Consider the following 27,869-nt stretch of genomic DNA (forward strand, 5'->3'; position numbering starts at 1 on the left):
TTTCATAATTATTAACAGATTATAAGATTTTATGTCATAGCATGTATATGAAAATTACAATACTTTGGTGTTCACTTTTCTATATATCTGAGGTTGGCCTAAGATCAATATTTTCAATTACTTATAATTGAGGAGAAGTGTTATTCATGGATTAATAGTAATTATTATTATTATTTTATTATTTCTTTAAAGATTTTTAAATTTTATTTATTTTTTAAGATTTTACTTATTTATTTGATAGAGATCACAAGTAGGTAGAGAGGCAGGCAGAGAGAGAGAGAGAGAGAGAGAGAGAGAGGAAGAAACAGGCTTCCTGCTGAGCAGAGAGCCCGATGCAGGGCTTGATCCCAGGACCCTGAGATCATGACCTGAGCCGAAGGCAGAGGCTTTAACCCACTGAGCCACCCAGGCATCCCAAAGATTTTATTTTTAAGTAACTTCTACACCCAATGTAGGGCTTGAACTTAGAACCCCAAGATCAAGAGTTGTATGTTCTACCCACTGAGCCAGCCAGGCACCCCAATAATTATTTTAAAAAATACAATCATAAATAGAATACTGATTAATAAAATTACTGTTTCTCTTATGCCATAGATGTCAATTTTATTTAATCTTAGACTGTAAGATTATAGATATACCAGTATCTGTTTACAGGTAAATAATACCATTATCTATTATATTTGTGTAATCCTTTATAGTTTTTCAAACTATTTTTATTCACAATTCCTTCCACATACATCATTTCCTCTGGTTCTGGCAAGAGCAGCCTGGTGAGGTAGCCAGGACAAGCAGTGTTCCCATTTCATATAAGCAGGAAAGGAGGCTTATGTAACGTGCTCAAGGTAAAACACCAAGATTTTATGACTTTCATTTTGGTGATTTTTTTTTTTTTTTGGTATTATATCATGATGCTTCTCACTATATTATGCTTACCATTGAGATATCACTATTTAGCTTCCTTTACAGGACTCTCTTGATGAGGCTGGTTGAAATGACCCCCTTATCAATTGACTAAAGGGGCAAGCATCTCCCCACATTTCACATGGTCTGATTACTGATTACCTCTGTCTCACGTAAACGATCTACTATCCAGGTATGAAAAACATGATGAGAAAACACTAAGCTATTATATTACTCAGACAAAGGGCCATTTTCACACCTGTCCAGGTAACAGAAACTACATAAAAGTCCCAAACAAAAAATCCCAGTAAGCGTGTTATCAAGTCAAAATGAGATACCTTCTTTGTTGTGGTCAAGAATGTTGTCTGGATTCCTTCCCCCTGAAGAGCTGCTCATGAGGCCTGCGGCAGCACTCTGCATCTGATTTCAGCCTTGGGGAAGCCAAGCAGACAAAACTCAAAAGCTCAACTTTCTGGATGGGATGGCTGATTCAACGAGCTCTTTTCTGCTTCTGAGTCTGCTGGCCAGGAGACCTGGATATGATAGGGCTTCAGTTCCTCAGGAGGGAGAGAATCTGGGGCATTGCTCATGAGGTCATGCCCCCTGAAGGATTTGGGGAAGGCTATGACATCTCTGATGCTTGGTGCTCCAGTGACAAGGCATATCAGTCTGTCTAACCCTGGAAGTAAAATACAAAGGTAACAGATGAGAGTGGAATCTAAGGTTGGGAGTGACTAAGTTTTTCCACAAAGGCTGTAGAGAACTTTTAAATAAGAATCTTTAGTTGCAGCCAAGCGGAGTTCCCTGCCTTTTTTAGGGAACTTCTGTGTGTTTTTAAGGTTCTTTTCTGTCTTATCCTAGAAAAATGCCGAGGATGAATATTCACACACTCAAATGAAGTCACAGCAATTAATCAGTCCTTAGCAAGGGTTTTCTAAAGGTTGACAAAAACCAAGAACACAAACGGAAGCCCGTGCTGTTGAGTGCCTACAATCTAGGTAAGCTTCCGAGAATTTCTCACACTCCTCGTCTGACAAAACCAGCAAGGTGAGCAACGACAGCAGAAGCGCACTGGCACGTTCCTGCTCCCACACAAGCTGGATACCACGGAGCAGTGCCTTCCAGTCGCCTATGAATGCGTCTGTGAGCCCCAGGGATTTGAGCAATACTGACTTAACACTGAAGTTTTATTCTGCTAAGAAATCTTTCAAGGGACGCCTGGGTAGCTCAGTTGGTTAAGCTGCAGCCTTTGGCTTAGGCCATGATCCCAGGGTCCTGGGATCGGGTCCCACATTGGGCTCCTTGCTCCACAGGGAGCCTGCTCTGCTTCTGCCTGCTTGTGTGTTTTCTCTCTCCCTCTCCCTCTCTCTGACAAAAAAAAAAAAAAAAAAAAAAAAAGAAATCTTTCAAGTGCAAATTATAAAGTTTTACCTTTAGCTAGTAAAGTACTTTTTTTTTTCCCCTTTGGTAAAGTACATATTAAAGTACATTTTAGAAGTACACTCTATCAACGAAAGGAAAATACAAACTTAAAACCTTACAGAATTCTTGGGCTCGCACCCTAGCCTGTTTATCCCCTCCTCTCCACCTCTGCCCCTGCCTGGAAACTGAGCCCAAATTTGAGACATAAGGTTACAGAATGAAATTTAGCTTGTCAAAGGACAGTTGTTTACCTAAGGCAATTCCTCCATGAGGGGGCGCCCCAAAATCTAAAGCCTGGAGCAGATGGGAGAGCAAGTTCACATCTTCCTGAAATTCAAAACAGAATTCAATTTGAATACACACTGAGGGTCCATAGTAAGCGTAGATGCTAAAGGGGGGGAAAAAACGAGTTAAAAAAAACACCTTCAGATTGTTTATGGTTTAGCAAGAGACTAGGACAAGTCACAGAATGAAACACGTAGAGGGATGTGTGGCACACAGTAACGCAGCCAGTATTACAATGAGAATGGGGACAGGGTAGCGCCTATCAAGGACATGGAGGTGTGGGCTCAGAAGGGTAGGATAAAAAGCAGGAAGTGTCCTATCACAGGGCCAAGGTAAGAGAACATTATTAAGAGAGGAAGAGCATCAAATGCTGCTGGGAGGTAGAACAGCTTGGGGGCTAAGAACAGGCCACTGGATCTCGTGGCTCTGCAAGTTAACTTATGTGGGGCAACATGTTGTGGAAATGTTGAAAGTGTGTCTGACGGTGGTTCTCTCCCCAGGCTACAGAACTGAAACAAGAGGGGAGCTTTTAAGGAATGAATGTGAAAGCCTCACACTTACAGCCTTTCACGTAATTGATCCGGGGTGGAGTAGTGGGTGGTCTTTTTTTGTTTGTTTTTAACACTTTCCACTTGATTCTGTTCCAATACCACGGGTGGTGGGGAGGAGGCAGAAGCCATGGATTCTCACTGACTCATTTAAGAAGCTTGACAATGAAAGGAAGGAAGAAACCTGGCTGGGAAACTGATGACTGGACGCCTTGAGTTGGGAGGAGAAATATTACGGGAGGTCGCAATGTCCTCAAGGCTGATGGGGAGTCTGCAGTTTGGAGTTCTCCAACCCTGCCTTCAGTGAAGTTCCTCCATCCTAGGGGCGCATGGGGGGCTCAGTCGTTAAGCTTCTGCCTCCAGCGTAGGTCATGATCCCAGAGTCCTGGGATGGAGACCCGCATGAGGTTCCCACTCCCCCTGCTGGTGTTCCCTCTCTCGTTGTGTCTCTCTCTGTCAAATACATAAATAAAATCTTAAAAAAAAAAAAATTCTTCCATCCTCCCTCACACTTGTTAGCTTACCCCACTAAATAATTGCTTGAGATCAGACTCTCCTTGGACAATTTTTTTCCTAAAATCTAACCTGGCCTTCCACTGAATCATCAAGAAGTTTCTTAGGCCTGCATCTGTAGAGACTCTTCTTTTAAAAATCCTGATTATCCCACTCTCTGTCATATCATATCACCCATATGAAATGATACAAAATTCTTTCAAACCAGGCTCTTTCTCTAGCATGATCAACACTTCCATGCATTTCTGGCCACATCATTTTTTGTGCAGTGTGGTGGTTCGGAGGTTGGGAGCTTGGGCTTAAGAGCCACCTGGCCTGGATTTGAATAGTGGCTCTGGTGACTTCTGTGCTGTGTGACTCCGGGCAGATAAATCAGTCTGCCTTGCTCACTTATCTTTAAAATGGGCAGAATAGGGTAATTGTGAGGATTAAATGTGTCTGTGCATATAAAGTACTTAATGCCCAGCACACAACGGTCCCTACTAATAAACGACTATTATGATCATTTACTTTTCAAAGTCTTACACACTAAAGGTAGAGAGACAAGCCAACACTATTCTCTATCTAGTGAGTCCTTAATTCCTAACAAATTAAAAAAAAACAAATCCCACAAACATTCTGGAAGGCAGTATGCTCACCACTATAACATCAATGCTGGCTAAAACAACAAATATTCTGGTTAAAACAACAACAACAGGTTAGAAGATGATGTTACCTTCAGTAAAGTTGCCAGAACGTAGCGCTGGAGCTCTGCGTCATGAATTCGGATAGAACCCCCGCCTATCTCACTGCCATTTAAAACCAAGTCATAGTGTTGGCTACGGACCTAGAAGATTCACAGAGCCTTTATATTAGGGAAAATTTCTCATTTTCTGTTCTACAGGTTGAAGACAGTGCAGCTACTCAGAGACAATATATTTACTATGTGCTCAAACCCAACCACCCCTGAGGCTTCCAGAACTGGGTGAGACCATGAAATCAGACCGTCTTTGCCTTTGTTTCCCCACTTCCTTTTTATGTGGAAGAACAGACATGGTACCTTCTCGGGTTCGGTGTATAAGAGCTGCAGGTCACTGGGGTGGGGAGCAGTGAATGGGTGGTGGGCTGACTCCAACTCTCCGGGATTTTCCTCCTTGGGAAGAAAGAGTGGGAAATCCACAACCCAAAGGAAAGAGAACAGAGCTGGGTCACGCAGCACCAATCCTCTGGCTTCTAGAAGGTCGGCACATTCCAGTCGTAATTTTCCCAGCACAGAGCACTGCAAACAGAAGATAACGAATGTTGATTTAACCACTGCGACAGAGTAGGCAGCAAATGACACAAGCTGGACTCGACAGCCAGGCCATCCTCTGAGAAGGGACGAGACGATTACTCAGACACTCTGAGCCTCTCAGGAGACAAAGAGCTGAGGATGATCGGATTGAAACATGGTTGAGAAAGACTGCCACACTTGCAAGATCAGGTGAGAATTTGGTAACACAGTGACAGAGGGCACAGATACCTGAGTCTGACTGACCTGGGCTATATCTCGGTTTGGCTACTGACTCACTTCTCCACACCTTTTTCCGGAGGACAATGGAGATAAACTGATCTACTCCAAAACACTGCTGTGAAGATCAAGTGAGATACCTACAGTAGCTGTTCTGTGATTATTCCCCTGACTGCTCCTGCGGGGTGCAGTGAGGCTCCGAGGGGTGCCTGGCACCCAGCTGATGCCCAGCAAATGTTGGCTATGATCAGAGGGGCAGTACGGGTAAGAGGTCCATTTAAGAGTGTGACTTTTGGGGTGCCTGGGTGGCTCAGTGGGTTAAAGCCTCTGCCTTCAGCTCAGGTCATGATCCCAAGGTCCTGGGATCGAGCCCCACATCAGGTTCTCTGCTGAGCAGGGAGCCTGCTTCCCCCTTCCCTCTGCCTGTCTCTCTGCCTACTTGTGATCTCTGTCAAATAAATAAATAAAATCTTAAAAAAAAAAAAAAAAAAAGAGTGTGACTTTTGAAACCAGACTTCATAGGTTAGAAACCTGCTCCCCTACTGTCTGGTTGCATGTGAGCACATTTCTAACCTCCATGCCTGTTTTCTTTTTTTCTTTAAAAAAAAAAAAAAAATTTTATTTATTTGAGAGAGCAGAGAGCATAAGCACACGGGTGGGGGAGGGAGAAGCAGACTCCCCACTAAGCAGGTGTCCAATGTGGGGCTCAATTGCAGGACCCTGGGATCATGACCTGAGCCAAAGGCCGACGCTTAACCTACTGAGCCACCCAGGTGCCCCCATGCTTCTGTTTTCTGATCTTAGAATGGTCCTTCTCTCTCATAAGGCTGGCATGAGGATTAAATGAGTTAAGGTCCACAAAGCACACAGCACAGTGCTGAGCAAAGAGAAGTGCTCACTATGATATGCGGAGCTTCCCTGAGAAAGGAAACCATGCCTAGAAACATGCACAGAGCCTATTCTAGCGTACATGTGCACCTGGGGCACTTGACCTGTGGCATATTCAGAGTGCTAATGCTATTCCTCTTAAGTCCAATTTCTAGTTCTTTCAAGCAGTCCCAGCAGGAATTCAAATGGTACTTTCCTGAGAGAAGAATGCCAGCAGCTTCACCTCATACCAGGGGAAAGCAGAATGACCAAATAAGTTTGCAGCAGGGTATTTATACAATACAAAATCCCGAGTTCTTTTTTAAGAAACTCATTGACAGTAAAATTTGTAATTAACTGGTGCATTCCCCAGCAAGTTTATCGGCGCTGTTCATGACTGGTATTAAACAATAATGTTGATAAATGAATTCATTAAAAACATGACTGCGGGGGCACCTGGGTGGCTCAGTGGGTTAAAGCGTCTGCCTTCAGCTCAGGTCATGATCCCGGGGTCCTGGGATCGAGCCCCACATCTGGCTCTCTGCTCAGCAGGGAGCCTGCTTCCCTTCCTCTCTGTCTGCCTGCCTCTCTGCCTACCCATGATCTCTGTCAAATAAATAAATAAAAATTAAAAAAACAAAACAAAACATGACTGTGGCATCAAAACAAAGTTGTAATTAAATAGCTTTCTTCACTCCATTATGGCCGGTGAAGGGAAAGAGGGTTCTACATTTATTTATTTACTTATTCAAAAGAAATGTTTTAAAATTTTATTTATTGACTTATTTAAAGTAATCTCTATAGCCAACATGGAGCTGCAACTCATGACCCCAAGATCAAGAGTCGCACGCTCTTTTGACTGAGCCGGCCCGGCGCCAGATAGTGGGTTAAACTTTGCATTGAAACTGACCTCTGAAGCTTTTCCTTTGGAAGAAACAATGATATGTATAGCGCAAATACAAAAAAGAAGAAGGGACTTGATAAAGTACTAATCAAACACCACTGCTACAAAGAAATCATATTATACTTTAGTGCAAAAATGAATTTATATCACACTTGACCTTTCTAATGTATTTTCGATATTCACGTTTGACTGACATTCCATCCTTCTGTACCTTTTACAGTGATCTCTATGGCTCAGTCCACTCCACAGATCTCCTGAAGGGTGGTGAGATGGCCAGGGCATGGCAGCACTCATCACCTCCCAGCAGCTGTTCCTGAGGAGGAAGGGTCCAGCCTTGACCAAGTAGGGCTGGAGATGTCTGCCAGCCCAGTAGCCTTCCAGCAGTCTGATCTCTCCCTCCACAGTTTTAGGAATGCATTATCTACAAAAGTTTGGGATTACCAAATGTTCCTAATCTGCAAAACCTTGAAAGTGAAAACATTTTTTCACAGTCCTACAAGGAATACCAATGGCTTTTGACCTGAGTGGCTTTCCTAATCAGAGCCATATCTAATCTGTGTGAACAGTGCCAATCATCACATCATAATTATCACTGTGTGAGCAATTCCAATAGAGGCTGGGAGCTGATGAAGAGAACACTTCTTTGGATTTTTATTTATTTATTTATTTGACAGAGATCACAAGTAGGCAGAGAGGCAGGCAGAGAGAGAGGAGGAAGCAGGCTCCCCATGAAGCAGAGAGCCCGATGTGGGGCTCGATCCCAGGACCCTGGGATCATGACCTGAGCCGAAGGCAGAGGCTTTAACCCACTGAGCCACCCAGGCACCCCTGGATTTTTGTTTTTAAGTGCTTTTTAAGTGATTTTGTTTTTAAGCATTGTTTTAAGTGCTGAAAGGTATTTATTAATAGAAAAACTCATATAGAGCAGCTCCATTTTATGAAATTAAGTCAATTTTAAATATGTATTACGTACACAGCATCAATAGCACAGCTGTTCACAGGTGATGTTTCTTACTGCTTTCTTTCTTCTTTTTTTTTTTTTTAATAAAGGTGTTATTTATTTATTTGACACACAGAGAGTGATAGCGAAGAGGAAACACAAGCCGGGGAAGTGATAGAGGGAGAAGCAGGCCTCCCTCTGAACAGGGAGCCTGATGCAGGGCTCGAGTCCAGGAGCTTGGAATCATGACCTGAGCTGAAGGCAGATGCTTAATGACTGAGCCACCCAGGTGCCCCCTCTTACTGCTTTCTTGTGCTCCCCAGCAGTCAACAGGACCACATCATCCTCTCGGATTTCCATTAGTCTGATTAGTCCCGATCTTTGCTCCTCCAGTATGGACTGAGCAACTGGAGAATTCCATTTTCTATTGGCTTCTGGGAATACAGGTAAGACTTCCTGTGATAAAGAAAAAGACTTAGTTACATCTTTTTAAAAAGTGGGGGTGATTTATTTTTCTTGTCATAGAAAATTTCTTGCTCCCAGCAGGACATGAGATGATCTTCACTCCCTCCCTCAACCCCTTCAAAATGACACTAGAGGAATTACAGATGTCATCACCATAATCAGAAACAAAAGGGAATAAAAGGTGGGGAGACACTGGCAAAGAGGTTTCTGCAAATCTGTGGCAGGTTGCAAATGAACGGAATAGGAACGATTATAGCAGCAAGAAGCAGGGAGCTCTGGCCTGGAGAAAATGGAGTCGTCTCAGCACAGAAGGGATGAATTTTATCCTGCAGAAGCCCAGAGGGTAGGCTCAGGACTCCGATGAAACTTTGGATTCTCAGGGTAGGGGCCAGTGGCTCTGCTGTTCCCCCTAAACTGAACATACCCATTCACAAAGCCCCTCCAAGGACCCTGTATTCCTAACCACCTAAAAAATTTTTTTTTTTCCTTTAAGTAAGCTCTACACCCAATGTGGAGCTTGTACTCAGGAACCCTGAGATCAACAGATTAAGAGAGATCAAGAGTTGAATGCTCTACCAAGTGAACCAGCCAGCTTTTTAAATCTGGAAGGTGCTGCCATTCTGGAAGGTGGAGGGAGGACGTTCTGGGAGGTGGGGGGAGGACATTCCGGGAAGTAGGGGAGGACGGGTGAAACAGGTGATGGGGGTAAAGGCGTGCACGTGTGACGAGCACCGGGTATTGTAAGGAAATGCCAACTCATTAAATTGTAAACCTGAAACTATTATTACATACTGTATGCTAACTGACTGGAAATCAAGAAAGAACTTAAAAAAAACCCCCAAAACCCACTCATTCTAAATATATACAATCAACAGTCACCATACATTAAAGAAATGCTGCAGTATTTAAAAAAAAAAAAGGACGCAAGAGGAAAGAGGTAGTTTAGTTTAGGGACTGAATCCTCAAAGGCCCTCAAAAATATATTCTATCAATAAAACTAGAATAAAATATGGAAGAAAAAAAAAAGAAACAGCTACTGGGACTGAAACATGATTGCTAAAATGAATCCAACAGAAGAGTTGAAGAAATCTCTCAGAATAAAAAGGAAATGGTGGGAAAGAACACAGGGAAAAAAAAACAGAGAGACATACTAGTTAAGTTACAAGAGGAGGTCCAAATATGGCTAAAAGAAATTCCAAAAAAAAGAGACTAGAGGGAATGATGAAGTCAAAGCAATCAGTAATAGAACAATTTTCCACAAATGAAAGACATGAGCCATTAATATTGAAACAGCCCTTATAGGGTACAACACATGAATGCAAAACGATCCAAAGGTATGCAAATTGAAATTCTGGAACATTAAAGATCAGGAGGCTGAATGCTTCCAAAGGAAAACAAGCAGCTTTGCTGTGAAGGAACATATTCGTGTCAGCATCAGGCTTCTCATCAGTAATAGCAGGTACAACAGAAAAAAGCAATGTTTTCGGCAAGCTAAGGCTGTGCTGCCTAATACAGTAGCCACCACTCACACATACCTATTTAACTGAAATGAAATAAAATTAAAAATTCATCTCCACAGGTAATCTAGCTTCATTTCAAGCACTGGATGGCTGCCCTGGCTAGGGGCTACCATATAGGATGACGCAGAAGCAAAATATTTCCACCAACAAGGAAGGTTCTGTTGGACAGAGTGAGGGCTCTTGTGAAAGAGAAAGTGGGGGTAAGGGCAGAGGAAAGAAACTTCAAGCCTACTTCCCATTAAGTGTGGAGCCCGATGCAGGAATCGATCCTATGACCCAGGAGATCATGACCTGAGCAGAAACCAACAGTTGGAGGCTCAAATAACTGAGCTTCTCAGGTGCCCTGGGCAGCACTGTTCTAAAGGGATGTGACTGCAATTCTGAATTTTATACTAAGCCAAATTAGTCATCAAGAGTGAGGTTTTCAACATAAAGACATTTTTAGGCAAAGCTTTCTTAGGAAGTTACTTGAGGATCTACTCCAACACAAATAAGAAAGAGGAAGATCTGGGATCCAGGGAGAGTGGCTTCAACTCAAAAGAGGAATGAAGGAAAGGTCCACAAAGACGGCTGTGCAGGAGGTACACAATAACTAGGTGAGCCCTGTGTGTGGAAGCTTTGTCGCTTATGCAGAAGTTAACAGATCAAGTTTAAAATGGATAAGTAAAAACAAACATAAACAAACAAAAACACCAGTATGCAGATATATTTCTAAAAAACGGAGACATTCTGACTGGTGTGGAACTGGAGAGATGTGAGCTAGAACACACACTTATGCATCTCATTAATCCTTTACTACTTGTGTGTGTGGGTGTTTGTTTTTGAAGATTGTACTTATTTGTCAGAGAGAAGGCGAGAGCATGTGCAAAAGCGGGCAGAGTGGCAGGCAGAGGGAGAAGCAGGCTCCCCGGACAGCAAGGATCCCAGGACCCTGGGATCATAACCTGAGCCAAAGGCAGACACTTAATGGACTAAGTCACCCAGGCATCCTACTACTTGTGTTTTGAACTCTGTGCATGTGATATATTGCTAAAAATTCAGACACATATTTAAAAAAAAAATCAAGTAAAAATAATACATTAAAAAAACAGAAGTGTTACCCATTTCTTCTATAAAAATCAGTTAATGAGAAATGGCAAAAAGAGGGAAAAAAAGAACATATAGTAAGAATTTCATGAACTGGGGCGCCTGGGTGGCTCAGTGGGTTAAGCCGCTGCCTTCAGCTCAGGTCATGATCCCAGGGTCCTGGGATCGAGTGCCGCATCGGGCTCTCTGCTCAGCAGGGAGCCTGCTTCTCTCTCTCTCTGCCTGCCTCTCAGTCTGCTTGTGATCTCTCTCTGTAAAATGAATAAATAAAAAAATCTTAAAAAAAAAAAAGAATTCATGAACTGAAGGTTACTGAAGTTTACCTTCTGGCTTATTTCCCAGTCCTGTCATTCCTAAGTGCAGACTTCAAATACCAGCAAAATAAAAGTAAAGAAACAAAATTGGAAGATCTAGAGTTGCCACTTCTGAATTTTATCAAAGGCATAAAACAAACTTAAAACATTATCTGCTATTAGCATCATTTCATAAAAGAATATACATTTTTACAATAAAGAACAAGGAGAAGTAGAGGATAATTCTTTAAATTCATTTATGAAAAGCTTTTTATATTGCTCTGACTTTTCTCACTTTGCCTTGACCCATTTTGGAAACCATTATCTTAATCTTTCTTTCTTTCTTGTTGAAAATCCCTTTGAGCCTGAGGTATGATGCTTGGTTGTGGTGGTGGTAGTGGTGGGTGGTCCATTTTCAATACGCAAATACTGTGTTTTTACATGGTTATGATCAGTGTTTATATAAAATTCTGTATTTTCCTTTTCTTACAAATCATTACAATATGAACATATTCCCCATACTACAAACTTTTTGGAGACAAAGTCTTAAAAAAGGAACTTTAATCATATCAACTCCTTTGATTATACCTTAATTTAATTATTCCCATATAATTTCATCTTACTCCTATTGTAAAGGATACTATAATAAGCATACTCTCTTCAGATTTAGAATGTATTCTACAAAGTATGTCACAGAAAATTAATGACTCAGAGGGCATGACTATTTTTAAAGTTACTGGTTCTGAGAAGGCTGAGACAATTTCCAGGTCCAGTGACGAGATAAGAAAGGCCCGTTTGCCACGCCCACTCCTCGGTAGTTCAGTTCCTCCACTCACCAAGCCAACAACACAAAATGTGTCTGTCAGAGGTGGATTCAGAATTTTAAAAGTTCTGAATTTTAAAATTTTAAATTAGAAAAAAATTTTTTTTAATTTAAAAAATTTTAAAAAGGGTACAGGAAGAACAATGAATACAGGCTTCCTTCAAACCTTGGGCAAATGGGGCTCTAATCTAATCCTAACTGGATTAAAACTCCACACTTCTTTTATTTATTTTTAAAAATATTTTTACTTATTTGAGAGAGAGAATGACAGAGTGTGAGAGCGAGAGAGAGCACCAGTGGATGGAGAAGCAGAGGGAGAAGCAGAATCCCCACTGACCAGGGAGCCTGACGTGAGGCCTGATCACGACCTGAGCTGAAGGCAGATGCTTAACAGTTTAACCAACTAAGCCACCTAGGTGCCCCTCCACATTTATTTTTAAAAACTATGGTTGAGGGATGCCTGGGTGGCTCAGTAGGTTAAGCTGCTGCCTTTGTCTCGGGTCATGATCCCAGGGTCCTAGGATCAAGTCCCGAATCGGGTTCCTTGATCAGCAGGGAGCCTGCTTCTTTCTCCGCTCTGCCTGCCACTCTACTTGCCTGTGTGCTCGCACTCTCTCTCTCTCTCTCTCTCTCTCTGTCAAATAAATAAACAAATACAATCTTAAAACAAAAACAAAAAACTATGGTTGAGTTTTCACATTCTGATCAATGGTGAATTCAACTGTCTAAGTAAAAATCTTAGTCTTGTCCTGGGATTAGATGAACCTTAAAAGAAGAAAAGTAGAAGAATGGTCTGACATAGTAAGAACTCAAAATTAGAGATTATATAAAGAGCTCAAACACTTATTAAAAATATGGAATCCCTAATAGGGAAAAAACAACTATTGTAATTAATTCCTTACCTGATTAAAATGGTCAGCTGCAAATTTTCTAATGGAGTCAATGTCCTTCCTTTTTAAGTATTTCTGAAAAGACAGTAAACTCAGCTTCATAAACATGTCTACAGTATCAAATGGGCTACAAATATATTTTGTGTCCACCACAAAAGGATTTAATATAAAATTTAATTTCTGCTTCCAAAGGACAACATTTTAGAGCTTGTACAAGGCTTATTGCCCGCCCCCCCTTATGCAGGAATCATTGGCAACGGCTGGAAACGTGCTCCACAGAAAAGCCTGCCTATGGAATACGCAGGGTTCATGTTCAAATCTTTACAACTGAATTGTGTAAGAAAAAAATCATTTTCAGATCAGAAAGAGGACTCAGAATTTGCTTATTTTAGGTCACTTAAAATTCTTTGTATCTTACCTTTTTAAAGTTATCTCAATGCCTTTGTAACTGAAACACTAGGACTATCATCGTAACTAATATTCTTGGGGCACTAGACAAGGGATGGGAGATACGGAAAGGCAGACATGATTAACACTGCCGCACTTCTTATAATTGGCTTGGGGAAGACTGGACATACTCAAATTGAGGCAAATAATACCATGCAGTATATGTTAAACTGAGCTTACCTGAACGTTTTCATTATGTCTGGACTAGAGTATGGACACAAATTACTTTCCACTAACTATACGAAGTGAATAAAAAGTAATGAGACTGAATTCCTATTCCCACTTTGAATACACTAATATGCTCAAGAACACAAAGGAGTCATCTTTCAAAGAGTAATTTTATCCAAAGTACTTCCAGAACCCCTCTTCTCACATCCTGTTCAAAGCAGGTGTGCTAACCATGGAAAACAGACGTGTCTCACCTCGGAGTCGGGGTCTGCCTAGCGCAGCCATTCTTTCTCCTGCCCTCACCTCCCCTTGCTTTGGCTTTTCACATTTCTACCTCCTCGCCCTCCTGCTGTTATTAATGCACCTGAATGCAAATGAGACCAGAGCCCTCGGAAGGCCCAGAACCAACATGCAAGGGCGATCCTGGAGCTGATATGGTCTGGGAGCCTTTGGGTAAACTGAGGCTGGAAGACATATGAACACTATTTCATGCTCATCACTGGTAGGAATGATCTCAAATGAAGTAGAAGAGTACTTTATAGCCTTTTTAAAAAGGATTTTATTTATTTGTCAAAGAGAGAGAGACAGAGAGAGACCCCACAAGCAGGCAGAGTGGCATGCAGAGGCAGAGAGAGAGAAGCAGGCTCCCCACTGAGCAAGGAGCCCGATGCAGGACTTGATCCCAGGACCCTGGGATCACGACCTGACCCAAAGGCAGCAGCTAAACTGACTGAGCCTCCCAGGTGTCCCTTTTTAGCATTTTTTAAAAGAAAGACAAAAACTCTACATCTTGAGTGTAAACTCACACTCACAAGGTTTTATTCTTTACTTTATATAAAAATATGTACTTTCTTTCTTTTTTTTTTTTTTTAGAAGCTGGGGAGGGGTAAAGGGAGAGAGAGAAATCTCAAGCAGGCTCCATGCCCAACGTGGGGCTCAATGTTGGGACCCTAAGATCATGACCTGAGTTGAAATCAAGAATTGGACACTTTACCCACTGAGCCACCCAGGTGCCCCTAAAGATATATGTTCTTTAAAAAAGAACTGTTCTACTTGAGGTTTAACGTGCCAATGTTGAATATATTTACTTCCCGAATATATACTCTAGAGAAAGAGAACTACGAGTCACTTACTGTTCCTTCAGAGACACGTATGGCTTTGACGGCTCCTTGGGGTTTACTAAGTGCGTCTTGAAGAAATCCAACCTCTGTATTTCTGAACAAATCACTAATATCTATGATCTATAATATGGGTAACAAAAAAAGTAAATAAATGTGAGGTAATTTTTATCTCAAAATTTTAAAAACAAGATTCTAAAAAAGCAAGTAGATCTTATTATGTTAAACATTTACAGAGTGCAGTTGGTTTTTAATGGGTTGGGCACTATGACAGGGGTTAATGTACTAATGTATTATTCATCATTATTAATTCATTTAATCAGTATAATAAAAGTATGAGATATGCACTCTCATTATCCCCATGTAATACAGGAATAAACCAAGCACGGAGAAGAAAACAACTCGGCCAAGACAACCTGGAGCTGGAACTTAACTCAAGAAGTCTGACGTAATTAGCACCCCTATTCCATATTACAAAAGAAGAAATAAGACGTGGTTAAGTTGGCAGCTGTAAGCAGGCAGTTAGAACATTTTGTGTATTTTTTTCATCCCAAGAATCGAGCACTGCCTATTTATAGATGAAATGAAACTTTGACTTCTAAGGAATTTGCACTGAGAACTGAGATAGAGAAATGCCAACAGCATTATAGACACGAAGGGTCAATGCTTTCTAAGAGCAAATAAGGAGAGGCTTGCTAATGGAAACTGCTCCATATAAATCCTACTCTTACCCCTAGTTAAAGTATGTATAGATCTCAATAACTTGAATAAACATTTCCATATACTTGAGCTCTTTACAGGCTAGGGAAAAAGAATAAATCTTAATCATTTGTCTTCCAAGTGCCATTTTAGCTTAAGAAAAATTAAAGAGGAAAAAATAGGGTTTTTTTCCTTTCAAGTGACCATTCATGTCCATATAATTACTAAGTTGTCAATAATAAAAACTTCATGGCAAGAACACCTTATTCTTGGAAACGGTCTTGGAGCATAGTAGATATGACAAAAGTACTGTAGTGCTAATATGCTTTTATTCTCTCTTGCTATAGCTTGGTAACAAGCTAAGGTAACAACAAAAAATATGATGTAACAATGTGTGTAACTGGTTGTAAATTTCAAAGTGGTTTAACAGACTGCAGGACGGTGGTAGGACAGAGTCCTAGAAAAGTGAAGAGATGTACCTTCATCCCAAAGCGAGTGTCAGGTTTATCAGTTCCATAGCTGGCCAATGCCTCAGCAAAAGTCAGAGAAGGAAAAGGAACCACCACAGGATCCTTGTCAATGGGCCAGGAATACTGGAGCAGGCCCTCAATTAAACTCCGGATTCCAGTCTGGTCTACAAAAGACATCTCTATGTCAATCTGAAACCAAAATAACACAGGGAAACTAACTTGGACAGCCACAGTAGTAATAGGTACATATTTATACATTCTGCTGGTTTCAAGTTACCACAGGATTCTGCACATACTTAATCCATGGATGGGGGTGGGGAGGATACACTGCACATCTGTTTTGCGTCAGGCATCTTCCTACTGCTTTGGGATCAGCCGGTTTAGCTCTCCTCGATCTCCTCATGCCTTAAGCTCGGAGAGGCTTTGTAACTTGCCTGTGTATATGTGGTTAGTAAGTAGTGAAGCCACACTTGACCCGAGGTGTGTCCAACTCCAAAGCTTAGATTTTTGCCCCTTCACCACGCTGATTAACGTGCTATCATATAAAAACCAAATCATGACAGCTTTGATGAGTCAGATTAAATGCCAACATACAGAAATCTTGGCTCTTAATGTACAAGGGATTTGTTTTAAAGAATTTTATCCTATGGCGCCTGGGTGGCTCAGTTGGTTAAGTGACTTCTTTTGGCTCAGGTCGTGATCCTGGAGTCCCAGGATCAGGTCTGCATTGGGCTCCCTCCCTCTGCTCCCTCCCTCTCATGCTCTCTTCTTTCTTCTCTCTCAAATATAAAATCTTTAAAAAAAGAAGAAGAAGAAGAAGAAGAACTTTATCCTAGCAACACCATTACAACACTGCAGTAATCTTTGGCATTTCTTAGTTGATGACCCTAAGTGTTCTAAGGAGGACACATGAAATGAATCAAAAATAGTGTCTCAACTGCAGGTTCATTTAATTAAATATCTGATGGATAAAATGTGATGAGAAGTAAAGCACTGGCACACACTAGAGCTCTTGTGGGCTTGGTTCCAGACTGCTGCAATGAAGCAGAATCACAATAAAGTGAGTCAAATTAATTTTTTGGTTTTGCAGTGCCTATAGAAGTTAGGTTTATACTATGCTGTAGTCTATTAAGTGTGCAATAACATTATGTCAAAAAATATATGTACCATAATCAAAAAATACTTTATTGCTAGGAAATGCTAAACATCATCTGAGCTTTCAGGGAACCACAATCACTGATCACAGGTCAACAAAACAAATACAATAATGAGAAAGTTTGAAATATCGTGAGAATTACTAAAATGTGACACAGAGACACCAAGTGTGCAAATGCTGTTGGAAAAATGGTGCTGACAGACTTGCTCTGAAGGGTTGCCAAAAAGCTTCAATCAGTAAACACCACGACGTCTGCAAAGGACAATAAAGCAAAAGTACAACAAAATAAGGTCTGCTTACAAATAAAAATTACTGCCCGGTCTTGAACTACTTGGCTGGAGCAAGGCTGACTAAGAGAAGTGAGTATCACACAGTACCTGAGTAAACTCGGGCTGTCGGTCTGGTCTCGAACCTTCATCTCGGTAACATCGGGCAACCTGAAAATATCTACAATTGAAAAATAACATGAATTGAGTCATGATTCTAGGAAGATACACATACTTTTCCCCAAAAGTTCATGGCAGTGCAGTCTATGAAATAAATTAATAATGGTACCTAAGGGACATATGAAATTTTAAAAATTCTTTATGATGCTCTAAGCGGATGTACAGTAGACCCATAAGAAACTAACTAATCTATGCCGTTTTAAAAATATACAATGGCACCTTTCAATATTCATGTAGTAGATTGGCATGCAAGGCAGCTTATGCTTCTTTATATAGACTCTTTTGCTCTGGCCAATCAAAATACTTATTGCTCCATGAATACACTTGAGCTTTCTTGTGCTACGCCATTCTCATTCGCACCTTCATCTGCTGGGATGCAGCACTGTCCCAGAAGGCCTTGCTCACAAAGTTGTTTAATAATATGTCCCCAAACAACGCCTAATTTGCAACTGTCAACAAACTCACTTTTGGGTTCTACACAGTTCGTTTATTTATTACCCTATTCTGTCTTACTACATCCATTAACTCCTGGAGAGCAAAATCTTTACTTTTTGTCTTTATTCCTTTCTTTCTTTCTTTCTTTATAGGTAGGTTCCATACCCACCTCGGAGCCCAATTCAGAGCCTGAACTCACGACCCTGAGATCAAGACCCAAGCTGAGATCAACAGTCAGACACTTAACCGAGCCACCCAGGTGCCCCTAAAACTTTTCATTTTTTTAAAAAAAATTCTCTGCACATCTACTAGCATACAGCTTTGCACATGGTGGCTACCCAATACATCTTTACTAAATAATGACTACAAATGTTTGGGGTATTTTACAAATATTTTCCAAATGCTCATACATTTTCCACCTTCTTTTTTTTTTTTTTTAATTTGACAGAGATCACAAGTAGGCAGAGAGGCAGGCAGACAGAGAGAGAGAGGAGGAAGCAGGCTCCCCACAGAGCAGAGAGCCCGATGCAGGGCTCAATCCCAGGACCCTGGGATCATGACCTGAGCCGAAGGCAGAGGCTTTAACCTACTGAGGCACCAGGCACCCCTCTACCTTCTTTTTTAAAAGATTTTATTTATTTATTTGACAGAGAGAGAAAGAGATCACAAGTAGGCAGAGAGGCAGGCAGAGAGAAAGGGGGAAGCAGGCTCCCTGCTGAGCAGAGAGCCCGATGCTGGGCTGGATCCCAGGACCCTGAGATCATGACTTGAGTCGAAGGTAGAGGCTTAACCCACTGAGCCACCCAGGTGCTCCCATTTTCTACCTTCTTTTAAGAGATCAGATGATTTTGTGTTTCCTTCCCCCACCTTCCCACCTTCCTTCCTTTTCTTTTTCTGTCAACTTACGACTAGCACACAGAAGGCTCACCTGTCTAAACCACCAACCATCAGAAGCTGTTTAAACTGTTGAGGACTCTGAGGGAGACAATAAAACTTTCCAGGTTCCCTCGATGGTATTACAAACTCTTTTGCACCCTTTTAATGAGAGAAGGAGAGCAGAAATATGGTTAAAAAAACCCTGAACCTAAGACCTGGTGGAGCTTGATACTTCAGCTCATCACAAATGAAATTAACTAAGGAGCAAATGACAGAGATCATCTCTTGCTCATCTTTTAGTCCCCCAAAAGGCTTGCACATTGTAGGCTTTTAACAATGTTTGTACATGGTAAGTAATAAACGCGCTTGCTGTAATGAATTCCCAATTCTGTTATGATCTGAAAGAATTTTGTGCAATTCCTATCCAGTAATTGCTAACTGCTTTTTTAAACTATGTTTTTATAAGTCCACGGACTATATAAATAACAATGTTTAGAAATGTCCATTTTTAAAAAAATTTTATTTATTTGACAGAGAGTGACACAGCAAGAGGGAACACAGGAAGAGTGGGGGAGAGAGAAGCAGGCTTCCTGCCAAGCAGGAAGCCCGATGCAGGACTTGATCCCAGCACCCTGGGATCATGACCTGAGGCAAAGGCAGATGCTTAATGACTGAGCCACCCAGGCGCCCTAGAAATGTCAATTCTTAATGAATAAGGAGTTTATTTAAAAAAAAAATTTTTTTTTAAGATTTTGTTTATTTATTTGACAGACAGATTACATGTAGGCAGAGAGGCAGGCAGAGAGAGAGGAGGAAGCAGGCTCCCTGCTGAGCAGAGAGCCTGATGCAGGGCTCGATCCCAGGACCCTGAGATCATGACCTGAGTGGAAGGCAGAGGCTTAACCCACTGAGCCACCCAGGCGCCCCTTAAATTTTTTATTTAAGTAATTATTAAGTAATTATTAAGTAAGTATTTATTAAGTAATCTCTATACCTTATTTGGGGCTCGAACTCACAAGTCTGAGATCAAGAGTCACATGCTCTCCTGACTGAGTCAGCCAGGCACCCAACAAGAGGTTTATTTTTAAGGAAACAATTCATTATTGGTTTGCATTTATAAACATTAAGGGGGAAAAAAACTCATGTAGGAGAAAAGTTCTGAGTCAAAATACCCATATAATTTTCTCCACTCTTAACAAAACCCAGTTAATGTGACCACTGTCAAACAGAAAAATATATTTAAAAAATATAGCCACATGAATATAAAAACAAAGTGGTCCAATTTCATAACTAATAGGACACTACTGGTAGGTTGATTTAAGGGATATACATACCCCGGGAGTCCTCTTAAATAATGTTGGTGTTTCTATATCCACAAATCCTGAAAAGAGAGAAGCATCAGAATTTAATAAATAGGAATTTGTCAAATGTGCTGTCTACGGTACAGTTCAACAAATCTAAAATTCCTACATTTTAATTAGGAATTTTGCCTGAAAGAAGTTACCAAGCTCACTGAATACTGATTTCCACACAACCAAGATGGAAGCTTAAGATTTTCATAAAACCCTATTTGGCTCATAAAGTGACACTTTTGTTGTGAAATAATTCCAACTATTTGATGGATTCTTTACTGAATTATTCTGTTTTCTAAATGTTCTGCTCAAACATAGTAGAAACCCCCCCGCCCAGGACTGATTGAAGAGTCTAGTTTAATTGACAGGACATCTCTGAGCTCCCAACAAATTAGTATAAACATGATAAAGAATTAAGAAAACTCACAGATAACAACAAGGGGCTTTTCTACCTTCCACACAGTATCTTTAAAAGACTGTATTTGTAACCTAATAGATCAAAATTACACTCTAAGTTACCAAATTATGCCTTAGGACAAAACACCTGGAAATGAACCTTTCTTCAAAAACTGCTTTACACATTAAGTAAATTCCAGACATCTGGCAACTTCTGACTCAATTGTGCTAAAGAGAAGATGCTATAAGACGTTGAATGAAACAGAAGAGATGCTAAAAATGCTTAAGAACTTTCAGGCATGTCCCTTACCGTGTAGATTACAGAGATACTCCCGCATTTTCATGACCATCTGGGATCTCAGTCGCAGGTTATACTGCATTTGGAAACTTCGCAAGTCTAAGTAGCGATACTGCAAACGAAGAGCCTCTGTTTTCTAAACAAATGGTTAGAATTTAATGTTGAAATATTTTTTGAATATTAAAAAGATATTAACTTTAATACAGAGCTCGGATTTTCAACAACTTCAGTTCTATCTTTACTTTCCACCATTCGCGAATACACCATCCTTAATTCCTACAGCTTCTAAGTTTGTTACTAACATAGATTATACATTTTTTACTCTTCATTATTATTATTACCTCTCATGGATCACAATTTGCCTACCCTCCTAAACACTTATCCATTCATTTAAGCCCATAGTTGAGTCTTGAAAAATATATTTAAAGACTTCAATGATTGTTTCAAAATATACACCAGAGCGGGGCGCCTGGGTGGCTCAGTGGTTTAGGCCTCTGCCTTCGGCTCGGGTCATGATCTCAGGGTCCTGGGATCGAGCCCCGCATCGGGCTCTCTGTTCAGCCGGCAGCCTGCTTCTCCCTCTCTCTCTGCCTGCCTCTCTACTTACTTGTGATTTCTCTCTCTGTCAAATAAATAAATAAAATATTTAAAATATATATGTTTATATATATATATATATATACACACACACACACACACACACACCAGAGTAGGGGGTGCCTGGGTGGCTCAAAGGCAGTTAAGCATCTGCCTTTGGCTCAAGCTATGATCCAGGGGTCCTGGGATCAAACCTTGAGTCAAGATCCCTACTGAGCTTCTCCTCTCTCTCTGTCATTCCCCCTACTCATTCTCTCTCTCAAATAAATAAATAAAATCTTCAAAAAACTATATATACCAGAGTAAAAACAGCTATGACATTATCACCTGAATGGAACTACAAGTGTAAGAAAAGCAAGGAGCAGCAGAGGACATCTCTCCACTGTGGTACTCGTAGGAATCAGTAAGAAGGTTTGCTTATTTTCAAGCTGTAAATCTCTGCATCTCTCTGCACTGACACTTTTAACCAAAAATACAACTGTCATTTCTTTGTGAAAGCTTAGCTGGGGGAAAACTGTTTATTTCCTTTTTTTCTCCCCCCCAACAAAAATTTCAGCCCTGTAATTATATTGCTTTTTCTAAATAAAATATGAAGTACTAAGAATTTAAGATACTCTTAAGATACTCTATTTTATTAATAAAAGAGGATGGGATGCCTGGGTGGCTCAGTTGGTTAAGCCTCTGCCTTCAGCTCAGGTCATGGTCCCAGAGTCCTGGGATGGAGCCCTACATTGGGCTCAGTGGGGGGCCTGGTTCTCCTCCTTCTGCTGCTTCCCCTGGTTGTACTCTCTCTGTCAAATAAATAAATAAATCTTAAAAAAACAGGATGGCACCTTCACAAAGTCCTTAATTTCAAAGGGCAGCTTCTTGCAGGAATTCAGAAGTTCAGCGGTTTTAACTTTGATTTCGATCTCACCTGTTGGCATTTTCTTAAAGAGAGAGAAAAGACCTATTTTTAAAAAAAAAAAAATCACCCATCAGGACAAGTACACAGTGATCATTTGTAAAACGCATGCACTTATTTACATATGTAAAGTGTGTGGGTGCTCAGAAGGCTGAGTCTAAAGCATCCCTGTCTGTGTGTGATTTTGACATTCTTATGCTTATCTGGGGCCGATGTGCTGACAGAGGTCTTAACTTGCCTGTGCACATTGGTGTGTGTTTCTGGTGGAGATTTTGGAATATGCAGGTTCATTTGTAAAACCTGCAGAACTTTCAGTGCCTGATGTCTAATAGGTACACATTCGCTGCTGCCTGAATGTGTAGACAGTGCACAGGTATACAGGTAAAATTTACATAGACCGCTTCTAAACTACTAACTGCATTCTCTTGTCCTGGAGGTCGGGAAATTACTGTCCCAGATACTTGCACCACAGATTCCACGGGGGCTTCACAGAGAATCTTCCTCACAGAAGCAGTTGACTACAGAATGAGAGAGAAAAACAGTTCGGACAAACAAATGAGTTTAAAGGAATATGTAGTAACTGCAGTCTATGGTTTAGATAAATACTAACACTCATAGTTAAACTGATGTAAATACTGGGGCTGCCCTTAATGACTTTCTAAAAGAATTTTGTAAATTGCATCCCCATTTTGACTCTACATAATATACCAGGTAAAAACTATTAGTGAAGGGTTTTAGAATTGTTTTCCTTAAAGGAAAATAAGGAGAGGAATGATCGATGGAAACAATTCCTACATACTTTTAAGGCAGTTGTCTCCAGAGTTAGTCTTAGGGACAGTTATACCCAATAGCAATAATGGAGTCCAACTGAAAGGAACTCTCCTGGGTTCCTATGTTCGTCTATGGATCTTGATCCCTGAAAGTTAAATTAAATTCATTGCTCTTTACTTACTTCAAAGACTAAAAACTGAGTAAAACCATATGTTTCTTGTGTATACATGCATTTGTAAACATTACAAGACAAGCCAATATTGCCCAACAAGCATGATGAGAGATATTTTATCTCATTTTAATGGTAAATTTTTTTGAGCTGGTAGTACCCTTCACACGGCTCAAAATTCAAAGGGTATAGATAGATAGACAGTAAAAAGTCACCCTCCCTAGAGAAAACCAATGTATTATTCCAGGAACATTTCATCACACACACACACACACACACACACACTTATCCAACATACTTAGCTTACTCTACCACAGCATCAAAGAGGCTTTCAGATAACATTAGAAATCCTTCGATTACCTCCTCCTGGGGAATGACAACTTGAACAAGCCCATGGAAATCTCTTAGGACCAGGAAGATGTTTTGCCTGATCAATGAAGAAAATGAACATGTTAGGACAAAAATTTCTGAGCTAAAATTTAAGCAGGCAAAATAACAAACAAACAAACAAAAATGCATGCAATTTCCCACGTTCTTTTTATAATAAATAATTATGTGTTTTCATTACGTGTTACATTCATGCAATTATCTATGTAAATTTATTAATGGAAAAAACCCCAGACTTCGCATTTGTTATTTCCTAAATCATCTATTTTTAAAATCTTTTAAAAAAGATTTTATCTATTTGAGAGAGAGCTCACAAGCAGGGGGAGCAGCAGAGGAGCAGAGGGAGAAGGGGAAACAGGCTCCCTACTGAGCAGGGAGCTCCAACACCAGGTTCTGATCCCAGGATCACGACCTGAAGGCAGCCATTCAACCAACTGAGCTCCCCAAGATGCTCCTGTTTTTTTAAAAAATGGGAGTCCTTCATTGGGCTTCCTGATGGGTGGGGAGCTTGCTTCTCCCTCTGCTTGCCACTCCCCCTGCTTGGGCTTGTTCACTCTCACTCTCACTGACAAATAAATAAAATCTTTATTTATTTATTTTTTTAAAGATTTTATTTATTTGACAGAGAAAGAGAGATCACAAGTAGACAGAGAGGCAGGTAGAGAGAGGGGGGAAGCAGGCTCCCTGTCGAGCAGAGAGTCGGATGTGGGGTTCCATCCCAGGGGCTTGGGATCATGACCAGAGCTGAAGGCAGAGGCTTAACCCACTGAGCTACCCAGGCGCCCCTAAATAAAATATTAAAAAAATTTTTTAATTAAAAAAAAATTTTTTTTTTAATAAACTCCATTCTACAAGCAGGGCTTGAAATCACACTCTGCCCACTGAGCCAACCAGGTAGCCCAGGCTTTTCATTTTCAATTTCAATTTTTACTAGTTATACATGCAGCTAATGTTATCCAGCTGGCTTGATAGTAAAAGACAAATTTTTAATTTTCATTGGCTTAAGTCTTTATAAGAAAATTTTATTAAATTTGGAAACTTTTCAAGAATTAAAATCCAAAGATATTCTAGGATATTAGAAATATCCAATTGATCATTTCTTAAATATAGAAATATAAACTCTTTTTTTCTTTCTTTTCCTTTTTTTTTTTTTTTTTTTTTAGGATTTTACTTATTTGAGAGAGAGAGAGAGTATAAGCAGGGGGGAACAGCAGGAGGAGAGAGAGAGAGAGACAAACAGGCTCCCCGCTGAGCAAGCAGTCCGTAGTGAGGCTTGATCTCAGATCCCTGGGATCATGACCTGAGCTAAAGGCAGACACTTAACCAACTGAGACACCCATGTGTCCCTATAAACTCTTTTCCTAAAAAATACAACTAAAATTTTCTACAGGTGGTCTAAGTACTAATACTTCCACAAACCATCAAGAAGGTCCCCCAAATCCCAACATTTTAATGTTCAACCTGCACTTCTTATACTATACTTAGGACCAGGCAGGTACAGAAAACCTCTTTGGATTTTGAGTTCAGAAGTCACATTTATGGGTCAAATATCCACCCATTTGGAGCATGCTATTTTTTTTTTTTGAGGATTTTATTTATTTGTCAGAGAAAGCACACAAGTGCACAAGTACAGGGAGTGGCAGGCAGAGGAAGAAGCAGCCTCCGTGCTGAGCAAGAAGCCTGACGTGGGACTCCATCCCAAGACCCTGGGATCATGACCTGAGCCAAAGGCAGATGCTTAACCGTCTGAGCCACTCAAGTGTCCCCCTTTGGAACATATTCTTCAGGAAGGCCACACAGTCTCTATAATTTGGAACTCTTCATTGTTAATTAATGTACTATTCAGGTATGTGCTAGAATATCAAGATGAACAACAAAATAGGCTTTAATCTTAAGGAATCTCTGTTCATGTTTTTAGGCTTTTTCTCTACCTAAATTTAGAATAATAAAACTTTTCCATGCTATTAAAGCTACCAGCTGGCCCACTCCCAATTCCTGTTCCTAGAAACTCCTCAACTTGATTAGGCTAACGGACATTTCAGTCCACTGGTGGAACACGTGTTATTATACCCTTCAACACATGCCACTCCAGTGACTCTATTTGGGTCTTGCAAAACAGATCTGAAAACTCAAGGAATTCTGAGAATCCTGCAGGAGTTGGAAAACTTTTGCTGTTCTGATTGGAAATTTTAATAAAAGTTTGGAATTGACTGGGGGAAAACCACCTCCAGTCATTCTTTTGGGGGAGGGAGGGGCAGAAAGTGTATCTTAAGCAGGCAGAGTCCAACACAGGGCTCTATCTCAGGACTTCAAGATCATGACCTGAAGCAGAAATCAAGAGCTGAAAGCTTAACTGTCTCAGACACCCAGTCACCCCTCACCACCAGACACTCGTAGGCCAGTTTACCTTCGGTACTGAATCCATCCACACAAAGTGACTTCTTGGCCTACGTGAGAAGAACGCAACTCTCCACACGTGTTAGTCCGAGCAACAAAGCTACTGAATTCTTTAAAGAAAAGCAAGATTAAAAACATATTACTTCCAAATTGCTTGAAAATAAAGACCCTGAAATTATATGATCTTAAGTATTTAATGTCAATGAATGGAATTTATAAAGAACGTTCAAGTGTGTAATTTGATTTAGTCATTATTAAATTTACCTGCAGATGTGTCAAAATCCAAGTAAATTAACGGGTCTTACTGTACATTTTTGCCCTGCATTAGGCAATCTAAATTTTGATCGCGTAGCATTTGCATTGAGACCTAAAATTACTCTGTTCTCAATAGTGCACATTCCTTTCCAAAATGAAATGAGGTTTTGGAAATAACAGAAGTTTGATGGTATGAATCTAGAGTGAAACCAGTCACTTGCACGACAGAAAAGACTATACGAAATATTCTCAAACGTTAAAGAATTTTTTAGGCTTATTAACAGCATCAGCTAAAAGCAAAACTCATGTGGTTACTTTTTTTTAAAAACTCCAGAGAAAAACTGACATTGTAAGAAATGGAGAGTGAAAGATCTGCCTCTACACATAAAGCTATCCAGTTCAGACTACAGGGACATGGCCTAAGAGCACTCTGGCTGCAGAGACCGTATTGTTTAAGCCCCTCACTGCTTTCACCTGGAATTCTCCTCTGTGAAGTGAGCACCAGCGTTCTGGAGAGAGAACTCCGGATCAGGTGGGTGATCCTTCCGGTGGGTGTGGAAAAACCCAGGTAGAGCCGACTTAACCAACAGAACATGTTGGAGCCACAGGATGGCAAGAGACACTCACGAATCCCAAGCAGCCGGTGGTGGATGATGGTCGAAAGTCAGTTTTGGAAATAGACACAAATCCCTTAAAATGCTAGTTGTTTTCGCTCTCTTCTCCAATATTTAAGCCCTCCTCCGCTGAACATTCAAGTACACGTGTCTAGAAACTAGATAAATCTGCAAGTTCTTTGGGGCCCCTGGAGGATGGGTGAGGGAAAGATCCTTTTTCCATCTCAGGGGATCAGTTTCCACTTCTAACCAACAGAACTGCGGCCGGAAGAGCCGACAGAACCCTTCCACCCAGCAGGGCAAAGGGGGGTCTCCGCGACCATGCAGGGCGAAGGGGCTGATCACCAGGCGCACGCCCTTCCTCTCATTCCACGCTTCCCCGAAGGTCCCTGCAGGCCGAACTTGGAATACAAGGAACTCAGTCTCAGGTTTCAAATCTTCCAGACCTGGCAGCCGGCCTCTGGTCTTCAGAAACAGCAAGGCCAGCAAACCCAAAACCTTCGCACGTCCAGAACCCACAGTGTGGCAGATGACCGCTGAGAGACAAACACTCCTTGTACCGCCTGAAAGCGCCCAAGTTTCGGTGAAGGCATTCAACCAATCAGAGCAGAAGTGCTGTCGCCATGCTTATTATGGGCGGAAATTTGCCGGAACGCTTCACGCAGGTAGAAAAGTTCTGAAGACTGACGCAGCGCAGTTAGCCACGTTGAGGATTACGGTCAGGTCGCTCGACCTCAGTTAAAATGGCGACCGGAGTCGCTTCACTAACGTGTAATCCGTACCGGGGAGACTTCCGGCGTCCGGCCGCAGAGCGAGACGGGAAACTATTTTAAACTGAGGCGGCGGCTAAGCCCTGGGGTGCAGCTTCTCAAAGGCGGGATTTCAGAGCTAGCTGGGCCTCTGAAGGGCTCAAGTGGAGAGGGGAGAGTTGGGACCCGCTGCCCCTTATTCTTTCTCTTCTCTGGCAGA

At 41.1% G+C, this 27,869-nt stretch overlaps 1 protein-coding gene and 1 long non-coding RNA gene across 9 annotated transcripts; one reads left to right on the plus strand and one right to left on the minus strand.

The window, feature by feature from the left end:
* Nucleotides 1–248: 248 nt before the first annotated feature.
* DARS2 (aspartyl-tRNA synthetase 2, mitochondrial) lies at nt 249–27,598 on the minus strand. Of its 3 annotated transcripts, none has more exons than XM_059412875.1 (17): nt 26,761–27,592; nt 26,042–26,141; nt 23,608–23,674; nt 22,724–22,825; nt 22,237–22,332; nt 20,819–20,942; nt 20,095–20,141; nt 18,813–18,919; nt 17,381–17,450; nt 15,857–16,036; nt 14,694–14,801; nt 12,958–13,020; nt 8,172–8,324; nt 4,708–4,926; nt 4,384–4,494; nt 2,574–2,649; nt 249–1,579 (listed from the first exon to the last, which is right to left on the minus strand). In XM_059412875.1, exons 1-17 carry the CDS (start codon nt 26,879–26,881, stop codon nt 1,365–1,367), a joined length of 1,959 nt encoding a protein of 652 aa, XP_059268858.1. In that variant the 5' UTR covers nt 26,882–27,592; the 3' UTR covers nt 249–1,364. The 3 variants fall into 3 exon arrangements, 2 of the variants coding, with proteins under 2 accessions (XP_059268858.1, XP_059268859.1); XR_009406594.1 differs by lacking the exon at nt 249–1,579 and adding an exon at nt 3,169–3,608 and having other exon boundaries at nt 26,761–27,598; XM_059412876.1 differs by lacking the exons at nt 23,608–23,674; nt 26,042–26,141; nt 26,761–27,592 and having other exon boundaries at nt 22,237–22,352; nt 22,724–22,809.
* On the plus strand, nt 4,936–8,820 carry LOC132025503 (uncharacterized). Of its 6 annotated transcripts, none has more exons than XR_009406595.1 (4): nt 4,936–5,130; nt 5,240–5,421; nt 8,192–8,314; nt 8,394–8,820. It is a non-coding gene; the product is annotated as an uncharacterized LOC132025503 (long non-coding RNA). The 6 variants fall into 6 exon arrangements; XR_009406600.1 differs by having other exon boundaries at nt 8,412–8,820; XR_009406598.1 differs by having other exon boundaries at nt 8,415–8,820.
* Nucleotides 27,599–27,869: the final 271 nt, after the last annotated feature.

This window comes from Mustela nigripes, chromosome 10 (genome assembly GCF_022355385.1).
Source record: "Mustela nigripes isolate SB6536 chromosome 10, MUSNIG.SB6536, whole genome shotgun sequence".
Classification (NCBI taxonomy): Eukaryota; Metazoa; Chordata; class Mammalia; order Carnivora; family Mustelidae; genus Mustela; species Mustela nigripes.

Excerpts from the sequence above, each read along its gene's own strand:
- DARS2 (XM_059412875.1), bottom strand. The coding sequence starts at position 26,881 with ATGTTCTGTTGGTTAAGTCGGCTCTACCTGGGTTTTTCCACACCCACC. Across the intron at positions 23,675-26,041 it reads GGATGGATTCAGTACCGAAG|GCAAAACATCTTCCTGGTCC; the intron begins GTAAACTGGCCT and ends TTCATTGATCAG. Across the intron at positions 20,943-22,236 it reads AAATTAAGGACTTTGTGAAG|AAAACAGAGGCTCTTCGTTT; the intron begins GTGCCATCCTGT and ends CCATTTGTTTAG.